The sequence below is a fragment of the Hydra vulgaris genome, chromosome 07 (assembly GCF_038396675.1).
Source record: "Hydra vulgaris chromosome 07, alternate assembly HydraT2T_AEP".
Taxonomy (NCBI): Eukaryota; Metazoa; Cnidaria; class Hydrozoa; order Anthoathecata; family Hydridae; genus Hydra; species Hydra vulgaris.
The window spans coordinates 38363014-38380000 of NC_088926.1; the positions used below are offsets into that span (position 1 = coordinate 38363014).

The following is a 16987-nucleotide window of genomic DNA, read 5'->3' on the forward strand; positions in this document are numbered from 1 at the left end:
AACAAGTAAAATTAAAAAAAAAATTTAATTTTTTGATAAAGAATTTATTAAACAAACTATGAAAAAAGATCATTAAGGAGAACTTAATAAAAACTTGATAAAAATTTTTGTTGTTGTTTTGATAAAAAAAATTAATTATATTTTCTTGTCAATATCTATTTGATTGTTTTATTTAAAGAGAAAATTGTTTTTTATTTTGTTTCTGATGTAACTTGTTCAGTTGTTCTACACTTTCGATGTTGGTTTGCTTTATTCTTTAGAATGAATGTTCAGCTCTATACTTGGGAATGATAACTGTTCTATACTTTAGACTGCTATTATTTTATACTTTAGACTGCTGTTTTATACTTTGGGAAAAAAAGAAAGCCTTGTATTTTATATATTTTATTTTTTCTTATTCAACATTTTAAATTGATTTGTTTGATTTAATTTTGTATACAATATTTGGTTTATTAGGTTCAGTGCATAATTGTTCTGTCATCTTTAATTAGGTTTAAATTTATTTAAATGTTTTAAATTTTTACTTTCTTGTTATGCAACTTATTTGTGTATTTCTAACTTAAGCATAATTTATTTTTAACAATGACATTATATGTGTTTTATTTCAAGACTTTGTGTTAATAATTTGTAAAAATGTCAAACAACTAAAGAAAAACCATAACTCTTTTCTAAAACCTATGTTAGTCAAAGACAAACTTTTCCAACTTATTTTTAACACAACTCCTTGATATGTATCACTTGCATATGTGACAGGAAGAAGCTTCTTCCTGATGAACCTACTGATGGAGAAACAATTTGTTGAAGAAAAAATTAGATAAGTGTAAAAACACTTATCTAATTTTTTCTTCAACAAATTGTTTCTCCATCAGTAGGTTCATCAGGAAGAAGCTTCTTCCTGTTCCAAATTAGATAAGTGTTTTTACTAATTTATATATACATACATACATACATACATACATACATACATACATACATACATACATATATACATACATACATACATACATATATATATATACATATATATATATATATATATATATATATATATATATATATATATATATATATATATATATATATATATATGTATATATATATATATATATATATATATATATATATATATATATATATATATATATATATATATATACATAAACTTAAAAATTAATATTATCAAACCCTACCACTTTAATCATACTTTTCTCTTCAAATGTTCCATGTACATCGGTAGCCATTTCCATAGCAAGAATTTCTACTGCTTTGTTATGTAAGCTGTGTTTATTCAAAAATGTTTCACTGCATATAATAGCTGCTGCCCCTCCATCTGAAGTTGGACTAAATGTATAAGTATATTGCTTAAAAACTATTTCCCCCGTTTAAACATACTAAAAGAAAACTTTTGAACATATACAAAAAATAAGTATTTTAAATATTTAAGTAAATATTTCAAGATAGTAAAAAAAAATGCACTTTAAAACCTTGATATAGTCATAATTAATCTTGCTTATTGCAAATTGTGCGATTGTTGTGTAGTTGTTAGTTGTTAGTTTTAATTTATTATGATTGGTTATAATGAATATTTGACAAACCAAAATAATAGTCATAACAACAACAACAATAATAATAAAAATAATGATAATAATAATAAGTCAATTAATATTACAATTAATTTGTAAAAAAAAAATTTTTAAGCTCACAATGAATATTTTATTTTTTCCGGTGTTAATGAATTTGTATAAATAGTTTACAAAATGTCCAGATAACACAAGATAATTATTTCTTTTGCTATTGAATCATATTTGATTGAGGCTAATACTGTGTAAAAAGATATGTATATAAAACTAAGTAGATGTACAAAGAAAAAACATTTCAAATAACTTTTGTCTCAGATACTACTTGCTACTCTCTTATCTAATGTGATAAATTCCTATACAAAAAAAAAACTATGTACAATGAGCTGAAAAGCAAATGATGGTTCAAAACCTAATGCTAGTAAAATGCATACAAACTAAAATGCTTTTTAACTGGATTGTGCTAACTGGATTGTGCACTTTTATGAAAAAAGTAAAACAATAAAATCTTAAACTGTATGTTAATTATTATTTTGTTCATTTTTTTTATTTCTGTATTTTGTTCATATTTTTTACACATGAAGATGTGTTCATTGAAGGTGATGTGTTCATTTATTTATAAAACATTTACTTCTCACATAAACTTGTTTATATTTTGTTTGAAGACTTTCTATTATTTTAAGTTTGTTCAAATCATTTTTGTATTTTATTATTATTATTAGAAAATTGATTTGAAAAATTATTATACTAGAAAATGGATTAAAAAAATCATAATTTAGTTGATAACAATAAAACTTGTTGACATTTTTTTTTTACTGAATTCACCTTCACAAGCAGAAAGGGTCACTATTGTTGAGGAGGTTACTTTTTTTATTTTTTGTTTTATTACTGAAAAAATAAACAATCAAAAACTGTTCCTTTGAACATAGCAGATTGGATACTTTGTTAAACCACTTGGTTCTAATAAATTGATATTTTTACAGAAAACCTCAAAACAACTTAAAATCTTAAAAAAAAAAATAAAAAAAACTTTAAGATGTTTTAATGCTTTAAATAAGTTTTGTGAACTTGAAAATATCATTCTTATAAACATGATGTCAAGTTAAGTAAATATGACCTTTTTTAAAAAAAGCACAATGATAACTCTCATAATAAAGTTTCAATAGAAACATCAATAACAATATTTATAGACTGTGCCCTTGGTAGAATTCATTAACAAAACAATACAAAAAATTATTTTATTTTTTGATTACAATATATTTTCTAAATATCAGAAATATCTAAAAAAAAAAACAATAAATCTTTTTCTAGTTATTATCAGCCCATTCTGTTCATTCAAACATTCAATATCAAAAAAGATACGAGAGATCTAAGAGAATTTTTTGAGGCATCTAAAATCTTATATATACTTATAAAAATAAAGTTTAAATTTGACAATAGTAGAAGTCATGCATATTGAATCAAAAAAAAAAAAAATGTTAGCACCAACACACTGATAGTAAGTGAAGTTGATTGAGCAAGGCTAGCCTGGGGTTTAACTAAACAATAAAGGGTTTACAACCAGATTGAAAAATAAAATTATCATCTCTAAGTTTTTTTACTTCCATTTCAGTCTTTTTTTCTTGAAAGTGCTACCTTTTTGCATACTCAAATATAGTGCCCAATCTGCTAGGTCTAGTTCACTAGACTAAGTAGTCTAGTCCTACTACTGAACTAGATCTATTTGTAAACTTTAGAGGAGTCTTAAGCCTTAAATAGAAGTTCTCTTCTAATGCAAAAAAAAGAGGCGAGGAACACTCAGCAACAACTTCTTCTGACACTAACACATACAGTACTATTTCTTCTAGACCATTTGTTCCTACTTAGTATCTTTATAAATTATTCTGTGCTTGCACTTATTTTTAATCTCACTTCCCACAAACTAATACAAAAGACTTAACAAAACAAAAAAAAGTTTCATTGTAAATATTGAGAAAAACAATTCAATGTAACAATTCAGTGTAACAGTGCAAAATATCTAGAATTTTCATTTAAAAAAAAAGTATTTTAAAATGTGAATAAAATATGTTACCACTTCTTGTGTGAATTTTTATTTTATCTGTCATTGATATAATTATGTTACTTTATTCTTTATCAACCGCATAACACTTTTAATTTTTTAATCAAACCCTATGAAAATAGTTGTTTCGCTCACAAGACTATAGCAAAATAATTACTATAGCAACATGAAAAAAATAATCAAAGCTTTTTTATGAGACCAAAAAATTTTTTTGTTTTGAGTTTTTTTGTTTTTTTTCATTTTGATACTTTGAAAAGAAATCAAAATGGTAATAATTCTATAGATAGAGATTTCTTAAACTAACAAAGATTAAAATGAAAGTATTTAAAAATTAATACAACAAAAAAGTAAGAAATAACTCTTACCAACACTGAAGTTTGGTTAATGGATGGTGAACTTCACCAGATTGCAAGATTTGGTCTAATGTGTATTCATCACAAAATTGAGAACGCCTTGAAATAATTTGAAAAAATATATAAGGCATAATGAAAAAATCAAAAATTTATTTAAAAAAATTTTCACAATAAATATTATAAAAATCGTAACACTAGTCAAACTCACTTATTCTTCACTGAATGTCGATGATTCTTTAGAGCAATCTTTGCAAAATGTTCTTTTGTTGTTCCTGAACAATGAAGTGTAACAAATTTCTGTTAGTTAATAATTAGAAATTAAAAACCCAAAAAAGTTTTGTTAGTTGAAATAATTTTTTAATATTTTAAATATAAATAACAAAATGATTTGTATTAAACTTATTTTGATATTTATTTGATTATTATTTCAAAAAAAAATCTTTAATCTTGTTATTCTTACAAATTATATTTATTACAATAACAACAATAACAACAACAACAACAACAACAGCATTAACAACAAACAACAACAACAGCATTAACAACAAACAACAACAACAACAACAGCATTAACAACAACAAACAACAACAACAACAACAACAGCATTAACAACAATTTACTGATGATTTTAATTTTAATTTAGTTAGTAAACTTAAAAAATTTTGATTTACTAACTAAAAATTTGAAATTTGAAGTAAATTGTTTTTAACAATATGAGCAAACCAAACTTTTTAAATTATATCTAAACTTTTAATTTTACAGATTGAAAAAAAAAAAAAAAATCAACTTTAAATCTAACTAATAATTAATTATTGAGAACTGAAAATAAAATTCAATTTTAAAACTTATTTAATGTAATAGATAAATACTTATTGAATTTGAAAGTATTCAACTATTGTTGAATACTTTCAAAATATAGATATGATTTTTTCAATATTTATTTTGACCAAAATACTTTTTCTTTTATAAAATGAGGAAACTAAAATAATACGAATATAAAAAGTTTTCAGTTTTTAACTAACCATATTTTTCCATGTGTTCTCTTCCAGCATTTCCAAATATTTGAGCAGCAAAGGGGGAAGCTCCAAGTCCATATATAGAATCTAATACCTCAAGATGTTTGTCGAGAGGAATTGTACGATCCAAATACTTAACATAAAAAAATATATACATTTTCATTTAATATTATGCAAGGGAGTCTTTAAAACAAATTAAAAAAACACCTTTGAACCAAGTGAGCCACGTTCCATCTTCTCAAAGCCAACTGCTAAAACACAATCAGCTGTACCTAAGTGCAAAACAATAACACTCAATATAATTAATAAAAAATATTGTTTTAGATTAAAAACTTTTTAACACTTGAGAATTTACTTATAATGTTGTTGTTTTTTTTTCTTTTCAACTACATATTATGACATCATAACTGCAAAATGACACAATATGGCAATTACACAATATGATAATTATGATAATTATACAACATCATATTACACTTTATTTAGTCATGACTTAAATTATTAAGTTTAATTAAATGCTGATTATAACTTGATTATAATCTTAAATTTGCTTATACTGCCGATTTTTTTTGTGCCGCCATTATTATACTTAATCTTGTTGCTTATTATAATTATTGGTATTTTTCAACTGACTTTTTTGTGTCATCTTTATATTTTTGTGTCATCTTTATATTTTTGTGTCATCTTTATATTTTTGTGTCATCTTTATATTTTTGTGTCATCTTTATATTTTTGTGTCATCTTTATATTTTTGTGTCATCTTTATATTTTTGTGTCATCTTTATATTTTTGTGTCATCTTTATATTTTTGTGTCATCTTTATATTTTTGTGTCATCTTTATATTTTTGTGTCATCTTTATATTTTTGTGTCATCTTTATATTTTTGTGTCATCTTTATATTTTTGTGTCATCTTTATATTTTTGTGTCATCTTTATATTTTTGTGTCATCTTTATATTTTTGTGTCATCTTTATATTTTTGTGTCATCTTTATATTTTTGTGTCATCTTTATATTTTTGTGTCATCTTTATATTTAGATACATCATATTTTTTTTTTTTTGTTTGTTTTTTTAATCATCCTTCAGAACATACAGTAGCGTCCAAAAGTTTGCAGACAGGATAAAAAAGTTAAATTTTACTAATATTTCAGCGCATACACTACTTGAGTCATCATATTATATACCAATTAAAAGGTTTTCAGCTTAACAATTATGTTTTGAGCAAGTAATAATTATTTCATTAAATATTGAAAATTGGTTTACAAAATAACGATTTTTGATAAGTTCAAAAGTTTGTGGACAAACTAAAGCCATTTCTCACATTTTCTCATTTCTCACATTTTTCACATTTTCTCCACAAAATTGCTAATATGTTGATTTTATAAACAAATACTTTGTGGAAATAATTTACAAACTTTATGTATAAGTGATTGAGATCGTGGGATCTAAGAAATGTATTTCATCTCTAGTGAAAAAATTGATCTTGAGATCAGTTCAAAATGGAAATTCGTTTTGTAAAACAGCACAACTTTATTGAGTCAGTAAGTCTGCTGTAAGACAAATTATGAAGAGATATGAGCTTACTAGATCTACAAAGAAAAAAAATCAATCAGAAAAGCTACGCAAAACAATGCATTATCAGGATAAAAAGCTCGCGATATTAAGCAAAGAAAATTCATGTTTGACTGCTGTTGATATAAACGTACAAATGAGACATTTCTATGAAATGAATTGTAGTATTTCTACTGTAAAACGTCATTTATGTCACGCTAATTTATTTGGAAGACATTAAGCTAAAAAGTCATTAGTTTCCTTGAAAACCGTAACACCTGAAAGGAAATTGCATCAGAGCATCTAAAGTGGAGAAATCAACAATGGTCCAAATTTCTTTTTAGTGACAAAAGCATGTTTATACTGTTCAGATCAGATGGAATCAGGTATGTTTGACATCCAGTAGGTACAAGATACAATCCTAAACAAACTGCCTACCGTAAAACATGGAGGAGGTATTTTAATGGTTCGGGGATGTTTTAGCCAGGATGGAGTTGATCCACTCCATAGAATTACCTAGAATATAAATCAAGAAAAGTACAGAGATATATGTAAGACTATTATGTTGCCTCATGCAAAGGATAATATGTCTCAAGGATGAATTTATGAACAAGATAACAATCCCAAACATGCAACCAAATCAGTTTTAGAGTTTTTCAAAAAGAATAAAGTTAATGTTTTGAAGTGGCTTAAATCCAATTGAACATCTATGGGAACATGTTGACTGTCAAATAAAAGGAATCAAATCTACAAATCATGCTGATTTATTGAATAAAATCAAAGAAATATAGTACTCAATTCCCATTGATGTTTGCATTCATTTAGTTGAATCTATGCCTCATAGATGCCCAATCTTGATTGTAAAGAATATCTTACAAAATACTAATGTGATTTTGCTTTTATATAAATTTGTAATCATATATTGTTGAAAAATTTGTACTAATTAAAAAAAAAAAAAAGCTTTGTCTGCAAATTTTTGAACTAACAAAAAGTCATTGATTTGTATACCAATTTTAAAATGTTAATTAGATAATCATTATCTGTTCAAAACATAATTGTAAACTTGAAAACCTTTTGATTGATATATAATATGTTAGCTTTAGTGAAGTATGTGCTGAAATATATAAGCAAAATTCCTTATTTTTTTGCCGGTATGCAAACTTTTGGACACTACTGTATCTTATTAAATGGTGTTTCAATTCTTAAATTTCTGTTTGATAATTAAAATATGATCCTTTTTCTAATTAAAGTGCAAAATGACTTCGTATAGAATTTCAAATATGACAATGACATTGAACACTTCTATCTTTACTTAAAGCAAATAATATCACACAATTTTAATTAGAAATAAATTGGCAGTAAAAATTAAAAGTAAATTTTCTTTTTCTGAAATGAAATTTTCAAAATTTTTATATAAAAAGTAACTATTATAGTGATAAGAAAGACATTGGTAACTCCACATAATTTTTGTGGTACCCCCTGATTGGTACCCTCACATAATTTTTCAATGTTTCAGATATATACCAATTTGTAAAAAATATTGAAGGTAATTTAAAAAAAATAAGGCTTTTTCTTATTTTATATTTTAAAGAGAAACTTTACAATTATTGTTATTAATTCTAATAATTTTAAATAAGTAACAAACAAAAATAAATAAAACAGAAACAATAAAATACTTCATTATTAATTACTAATACTTCATTATACAACCGCATTAACTGATATGTATGTTGGCTCTATTTTTCTATGCTGTTTTAATATACACAATTCTTAATGTCAAAGTTACTTAAGCCATATTCTGAATCAAATGATAAAAAATCACAATCTCAATTATGCTATGGTCATGTGGTCTATAGTATTATGGTAGTCTCAATTATACTGTGGTCTACAATATTATGATCTTAATTATACTGTGGTCTATAGTAGTTGCTTTAAAATTTCAAATAATACTCTTTATTTGAAGGCATAGAGTTGGGTAGGGTAGAATCAGTTAGGTAAGAAAATATATAACAATTTATCTTTAATTTTTTCTCAAGATTTTTTTTTCAGTTTCTTTTTTGTTATCAAATTTTATAATGTAAGCATTAATATTAAAATAAGAGAAATAAAAACAAAAAAATATTATAAAATATATATATCAACTATAACAACTTATAAAACAACATTAAAAAATTACCTCCTTCTATTAATTGTTTGGCCATAAAAAGAGCTGAAGATCCAGTAGAACAATTATTGTTTACCTAAAAAATATACTGAATAAAATGATTTTAGTTTATCAAACTTATTTTATTGATACTTTATAAAGACTTTACATATGCATTAGCACAATTAGCGTGCAAAAGTTTAGAAAAACTATTTTTTTGGTTTTAACTTTTAACTTGGTGCATAACTTTTCACAAACTTTATCAAATAAACGTGCTTTACATTATTCAATTCAAAATAGAAATCACAAAAATTGTAAAATTTGATAATTAATTTAAATTAAATTGTTTTTCGAAAAGGCTCCTATGCAAAATTTTAAAAACAACTAAACTTTTATATTTTTTTCAAAAAAGCTGAAACTTTGATTAAAACTTATAAAATTAAAATTTTTAACAATCAGTACTTAAATAAAATATTAGTTTTTAAAAAAAAATTTTCTCTTCTAATTACATCAATCCAGGCTGAAACAATTGAAAAAGATATATTATCAAATCTATAAGATATTGGAGAACTTAAGAATTTTTTTGAAACATTTATTTTAGCGGTGTAATTCTGCTTAGCATCACTCATAGAAATGGCTTATTAAGGTTAGAAAATATGTGATTTTTTACCACATTTTACAAAGTCTAACACTCAAATCTGTTTCTTTGTTATTAGTTTTCCTATGTTTTAGATGACATGATCTGAAAAAATAAAAATTGTTAAAAATATTTAATATATAAAATTTTATTTGCGTTTTTTTTGCTTTACAATTTTTCATTTTCTTGAAAAGATTGAACAAGTCAATTGGACAAATACAAAAACTGCATTACTTTTAATAAGACAACTGTCAAGTATATCAAAAATGCAAGCCATTTTTCTGCACATCTTTCATTATAAAAATAATCAAACTAACTCTAAAATCACAAAACTCAGATTTAAAATATTGCAAGTTATCTTGTCTGTCGCACTCCTTTCAATTGGCTCTTTAATCAACACTACATTTTAAAATCCACTTATTTAACTGTAAAGTTAGAAACTATAAATTTACTTAAAATTTACAAAACTAGGTTTAGTGTCACTCATATAGTTAGAAACTAGTCAGTGGACACCTTAATAAATAGAAACAAAAATTAAATACTTTTAACATATTACAAATCCAAATTACACTCCTGCTGGAAGCAAACCTACAGTATTCACTAATTAAGCATGCAAGTGGTTATGAATCCTAAGTCATCTTGCACCACTAACCCTGAAATCCACTACTGTCGTTATCGAAACATCAAACCTAATTACTCTGGAGAAATCTAATGTACATCATTTACAATAGCTTTAGCTACCCTGATGGACCACTTGAGACTATCAGTTGATTCTCATAAAAGTCAACCTCACATGTCCAATAAAATTTGAGTACGCCTAGAGATATTTAGAGATATAGTATAGTTTGAATGACAGGATTTTAAGTTAATTGACCAGTGTGATTATGAAGCAATAAATAACTCAAACAAAAATAAATGCCTAAAAAGTTCTTAAAACAATAAATAACTCAACCATAAATAAATACCATAAAAACCATAATAAATAAATACATTCATTTTAAGTAATAGAGAAGATTATAATTTTTATTTCATTTTTGCTGCAAAAAAAAAACATAAGTTCCTTTACTTAAATATTAAAACATAAATTAAAATAAACAATATAACAAGACAACATTTAAAATATAAACATTCAAATAAAAATAGAAACATTAAAATAAAAATTTAAAATTTTAAATACAAATATTTAAATAAAAATACAAACATTAAAATAAACAATAAAGAACATTTAAATTACAAACATTTAAAATAGGAATTCCTGTCAATCCAAACTGATATAAAGCTCTTTGCCCACAGGTCGAATCACCTGAATAGTATAAAAATATAAGTTCAAATAGTTAAACACAGATGAAATCACCTAAATAACATAAAAACATAAGGTCAAATCATTTATTATATAAAACATATTTCATATAAGAAACCAAGTAAAAACCATTTAATATATAAAACACATTTTCAATAGAAGAAACCAAGTACACAGTACACAGTACACAAGTACACAGTACACAGTACACGTAAGCTACTTATTTTTAAGCGTTTTTTTTTCCAGTACTAAAAATTCAGGAGTTTTTTTAATTTGAAAATTATTTAAAGAAAAAGAATAAAATGCACATTAAAAACAAAGGAGAGTTAATGTTTGACATTTTAACAGATGCTTAAATGATGTTTAAATGAAGTTGTCTGCTCATTCATTGTTAAAAATTCTATTGTCTATTCATTCATTGTACTGAAATAAACATGACTAAATTAAAGTACTAAATTATTTAAATTCCTTAATAGTTTTGTTTGAAATTTAATGGCTCTGTTATGCAGTTAAATTATTATTGCTTTCTCTATTTAATTGATTTGATACTTTTTTGTTCTATTTAATTGATTTGATACTTTTTTCTACCATTCAATTGCACTTGCAAGTTAAATACTTACTCTGTTGCTCCCTCCTGTAGATAATAGCAGATAACATTGCTAAACCATTAATTCAACTTCTGTTCACCAAGAATTGAATCAATGTATATGAAGGGGCAACAAAAAATAAAAAATTTGGATAAAAAAATGGTGCAAAAATATTGAAATAAAAAATGGTGCAAAAATGACAAAAAATAATTTAACAAGCTTGTTGCTTATTCTGACAATAATCCTAAAGCAATCATTAGAAAAAAGATCTAAAAAAAATAATCTGATATACAACTTTAAAATTCAATTCTTGATTTACATTTCAGCACTTGGAAACTTATTTTCAACAAAAAAATAAATTGATTAAAAACCATACCATAAACATACCCACATACAGCTTGTTGAATTTCATTATAAGTTATTCCAGCATCATTAAGTGCTTGTGTTACTAGAAAAATACAATTTTAAATAACTAATAAAAAAAAATAAAAATAAAAAAAGTTTGAAATTAATTACAATTGGGGTATTTTTTTATGATTTTTTTCAATTTATAACAAAACTCGACAAATAAACAAAGAAAATTTGTAAATATAGACAAACTTTGTCACAAAAGGACAAATCTTGTTACAGAAGGACACTTTAAAACCAAGTCCATTTCAAGCCATCAAGTTCAAAACCTCATTCTTCTGTTTCAGTAAAAAAAAATAGTTATACTTGTTTAAACTTGTTTTAATGGATTAAAACTTGCTGTTAACATGACAACTTGCATGCCCTGTCAGCATTATTCAACTATAATCAGTATACAGCAATTACAAAAAATGATCACCTGCTTCTTTAGCCATTATGGGATAATCAAAATCTTTTCTTGCACCAGGTTTCTCAAACTATTCATATTATAAAATTTATATATAGCAATAAATACTAATTAGGGTGGCTAATAAAACAACATTATTCCAGCTAATAATACCATAATAATAATAATAATACCTCCTTAATGTATTCTATATAACATAATAACAATGGGTTCAAAAAATTTTTGAATACAAATTTTTTTAGGAATTGTACAAGATTCTTTTAAATTTAAATAAAAATTTAATGAAACTTTTTCCTCAATATAATCAAAAAAAAGTTTTTTTTAAAGTACGTCATGTGGGGTTTTAAATAAAGCAAAACTATATTAAAATTAAAAAACTATAGGGTCATGTTTTCCTCTACCCTACATTTCAAGAAAATTTTTAACTTTAATACTTCATAACTCTGAAGTCATAATAGATGTAAACTTTGGGTTTTCGGGTGAAAAATCTCTACTCAATTATTAATTTTTAGTAATCATTTTTGAGCAAAATTATTTTTTGGATGTTATTTTTAAATTTTTGTAAGTTCAAGTACGCTTCTTCACCTTGATATGGCACCACGCACCATAGATGATTCTTCCCCTACAACTATATTTTATTTATTTAAATTAAGTAAAAAGACATAACTTTAATATTATTGCAATATAAAGGAAAAATTCCATTAATAGTTTGTTTGAATAAATGCTGATTCTTTTGAAAAAAAATTTTGTACACATTTTTTTATTATATTTTTTATATTTTTTTTACAGGTTTTTTTATCTGCAAAAACCAGTTTTCTATATAATATAATAACAGTGTAGTACATAATAACAAGTAACTTTTTCTTCTTTTGCATTTTCTTAAGCTATTTGAATTTTTAACTATTTGGATAAAGTTACAATGTTTGGTAATAGTTCAACTTGTTTCATTCTTTTTTTCGTAACTGGTTAATTTGGACATAAAAGAACGTCATGGAATGGATTAGTGTCTTTTATTAATTGAATATTTGAATGTAATGGATCTGTTGCTGATTTACTTTTACTGGATTCATCGATTATTACTTTAGTTTTGAGCTTGCTAACATTGGATACATTTTCTTTTTGTGTTAATTGTTAATTTCTAAATACGATTATTTATTGATTTCATTATTAGAGCTATCATTAAATTTATGTTTTTCACATAATTAAATAATTTTCTACATTCAGTTTTTCTTACCCATCCTTTATTCTTCATTCTGATTCTTCAGGCACAACATTGTTTTCAAATATGTTCCTAACATTATTATTGCTGGAAAGATTTATTTCTTTATAACCAATCTTAGAATTGAATTTAATGTATTGAACTACTTTTTTATAATTGACATTGTTCACATTGAATCAGAAAATACCTGTCGAAAACTGCTGTCATCCAGTTGCTGTAAACTTTTTTATTATTGCAAAACCATACTAGCGCACTGCATAAACCATTCAACCAAGTCATTTACTATTGCTTCTCCAAAGAGTTATGCCATAAGAATTGGCTTTTACCAGATAATTTTTCGCATAATTTACTGTCAGGAATATTAAACTTTTTACTTTACGTATGACAACTATTATCTATAATTGCTGTATACAGTTGTTCTTTTAAAATAAAGTGCTAAATTATGTGAAAATTATTTTAGTGCAATATAGCGTACATAATTAATATACTAACATAATTTTCATAATATCATGTCAAAGATTACACATACCGTATCAAGGGTAAAATACCATACCATGTCAAGGATTAAACTTTGTTACACAAAAAATGCAACTATGTTTCAATAAAATTTAAAAAAATTTACTCATTCACCAAAAAATATTTTTACAACTACTTTTTTTTATAAATAATAAATAAATATAAATAATAATAATTAACACTTTCATTTAAAAAATTAATTTTTAATGTAAAATGTACTTTTTTATTTTTAATTGAAAAATGAATTTTTGTATGCAGTAAAATAACACTTAGTTCATAAAATATTTTTAAATATTTATTATTTTAAAAACTTTATATAATTTTGCTTTATTTGAGACCCAACATAACATACATTAGTAATACTTATAAGTTTTATACTAAAATTAATTACTTTATAATATAATTTTAATAATTTACTTATTATTATTAATTACTCCTTGAATGCTTACGGGTAAGGTGCAACCTATAAAAAAAATTTTTCTTAAAGTTTTTAAACCCAGTATTATTTTATTATAGAGGATACATTAAAGGAATATCAGCAAATATTTAAAAAAAATTTTTTTTGTGCCACCCTAAAGTATACGATATAATATTTAAATTATATATATATATATATATATATATATATATATATATATATATATATATATATATATATATAAAAAGTATATAAATATAATATTGTTTTACTATTATTGAAAACATTAATTTTAAAAGTATATTAATTGATTATAATATATAATTTAGAAGTAATAAATATTATAATAATTGATTACAACACCAATAAATAGTTGTTTTTTATTAAGTTTTATAAATTTGATATTTCAATTATTTGTAAAATGTACAAATGGCAGGGGCACTAAGAAGACAAAACAGTCTTATTGCCAATCCCCCAGAAGTTTAATATAAATAAAAATTAATATAAATAAAAAATTATTCAAAAAATTTTTTTATTTTTGGAGATTACTATCTTTATTGCAGGTTTTTTAAATCTGCAATAAACATTTTTTGAACCATCTGTTAAATTATTAAACAGTCAATAAAACCTAACTATTCAATAGTTTATGATGACTAACATTAACCCTTTTTATTTATTTGATGAAGTCTATACAAAAATATTTAAATATATTTTTTAGAGTTTCAGTTTTAGACTTTAAAAAACAATTAAACAAATAAATAAAAAAATTACCTTGGTCATACCAACTCCACATACAAACACTCTTTTTGTTAAAGACGGCATAATGGTGGCAACTTTTAAAATTTTAATTTAATAAAGAATAATAATAGTTATTAATTTAATTGAGAAATAAAAAAAATTAAAAAATTAAAAAAAGAACAAAAATTGTATAATTTTTTTACTCTTAAATCACTCTTAAAGTCTTTTATAAAACTTTAACATCTAACTCTTAAAAAGTCATTCAACATCTTCAAGAGGAAAAACTAGATATATACACTAATTGTAGGATTACATTAAATTTTATCATTTAATATATGCATTACATTAATTTTGGAAGTATATTAAATTTTATCATTTAAAAAACTGCAAAAATAATTTAATTTTATGCAATAGAGGTGTAGTGGTAGAGCCTCATAAGGGAGAAGTTTCAAGTTCGATCCCCACCATGTTATGGTAGTATAGTGGTCAACTTGTTTCTCTGCGCAGTGACCTTTTTTTTTTTTTTTTTTTTTTTGTTAATTCACCTCCTCAAGGCGAGGAAGGCCACTACAGATGAGGAGGTTACTTAATTGTGGCTATAACCCTCTTTCAACTCTATAACTCCGAAACACGAACCTTGACGAACAAGACCGCTGCGCGGAGAAACAAGTTGAGCGCGGTACTACCAAGGACGTGGTGGGGATCGAACTCGGAACCTCTCGCTTTAGGGAGATCGAACTCGGAACCTCTCAACCTTGATTGTCAATGTTTGTATTTCAGAGTTTAAGAGTGTTGTAGCCACAACTAAAGTAGCCTCCTTGTAGTGACCTTCTCGGGAGGCAAATTTAAATTTAAAAAATTCTAAAAAATTATTTTTCTTTAATTATTAGTATTTATTTTTATACAATTTTTTCATATAAATTATCTGATAATAATGCACAGAAGTGTACACACTGATGGAAGCATACATACTGATGGAGACATACACACTGATGGAGCTTTAGGCACATTAGTGTGTATATATTGAATGATATAGCTCAGGATGCAACAGAATTGTTCATAAATTGACTAGGGGTTTAGATTTGGGTAGGCAATCCCTTTATTTAAATATTTTAATAGTAATGTATACTTAGATAAGCAGTCTGACATCATTATGAATTTGCCAGCTGCTGGGGGTTTTAGTGCATACATAGACTGACTATATAAAGATGACATGCAAGGAATGATGACACATCGAAGGTATTGGATTGGGGCAGCAATCTTTTTTTTCTTTTTTTTTCCTAAATTCTGAAAAAGTTGTAAATAAAGTAGACAATAACAGTTGACAAATGTATATCTATATACGCTATAGTATATATATATATATATATATATATATATATATATATATATATATATATATATATATATATATATATATATATATATATATATATATATATATACATACATATATATAGAAAGAGAAAGAGAAAGAGAGAGAAAGAGAGTGATAATAAAATATTATATAAAACCCTATTATCCCTTATATATTACTTACATTATATTTATAAACAATATATATTACCCCTTGCAATTTTTAATACTATAAATAGCATACATTTGCATAATATACAAATATAATTATTCACTCTGTTTGTATATCATGCAAACATAATGTAAAATTAACAAAAAAGAAAAATTAGCCAACAATTAAATTACTTTTATAAACATTTTATTCATGTACATTTGTAATATAATGTTTCATTATCTATTCTTAAATAGCATAATATAATGTTTCATTTATAAAAACACAACTACTTCTAGAACTCCACAAGATTGCAAGTATATTGCAAATCTCTAGATAATGGATAATCAATAAATCCAATTATGTCATATTGTTCAAGAAACTAATCAGCATGATGACCATCAGATTTGCCACGCCCTCCACGACCACCTCGTGTACCACGTCCGCCTCTGCCTCCTCTTCCACCACGAGGTGCTCCACGACCTGTAAAAAAAGATATATTTAAAAACAATGATGACCTTAAAAACGTTAAAAGCTATTTATTTGCATTT

General features: G+C 24.4%; 2 protein-coding genes across 3 annotated transcripts in view; both read right to left on the minus strand.

The window, feature by feature from the left end:
* Nucleotides 1-15090, minus strand: part of LOC100208487 (sterol carrier protein 2) — a 39941-nt gene extending 24851 nt beyond the window's left edge. For both annotated transcript variants that reach the window (XM_065801831.1, XM_065801830.1), the window contains exons 1-10: nucleotides 14963-15090; nucleotides 12051-12108; nucleotides 11601-11672; nucleotides 10576-10640; nucleotides 8734-8797; nucleotides 5214-5278; nucleotides 5013-5139; nucleotides 4198-4261; nucleotides 4002-4088; nucleotides 1191-1341 (exon numbers count right to left, since the gene is read on the minus strand). In XM_065801831.1, the coding sequence (XP_065657903.1) occupies nucleotides 1191-1341; nucleotides 4002-4088; nucleotides 4198-4261; nucleotides 5013-5139; nucleotides 5214-5278; nucleotides 8734-8797; nucleotides 10576-10640; nucleotides 11601-11672; nucleotides 12051-12108; nucleotides 14963-15013 (804 nt within the window). In that variant the 5' untranslated portion in view covers nucleotides 15014-15090. The remainder of the gene's footprint in view (nucleotides 1-1190; nucleotides 1342-4001; nucleotides 4089-4197; nucleotides 4262-5012; nucleotides 5140-5213; nucleotides 5279-8733; nucleotides 8798-10575; nucleotides 10641-11600; nucleotides 11673-12050; nucleotides 12109-14962) is intronic.
* A 1520-nt stretch (nucleotides 15091-16610) lies between these two features.
* LOC100208978 (probable U6 snRNA-associated Sm-like protein LSm4) overlaps nucleotides 16611-16987 on the minus strand; it is a 22282-nt gene continuing 21905 nt past the window's right edge. The window contains exon 7 of the mRNA XM_065801832.1: nucleotides 16611-16919. Coding sequence (XP_065657904.1) covers nucleotides 16819-16919 — 101 coding nt within the window. The 3' untranslated portion in view covers nucleotides 16611-16818. The remainder of the gene's footprint in view (nucleotides 16920-16987) is intronic.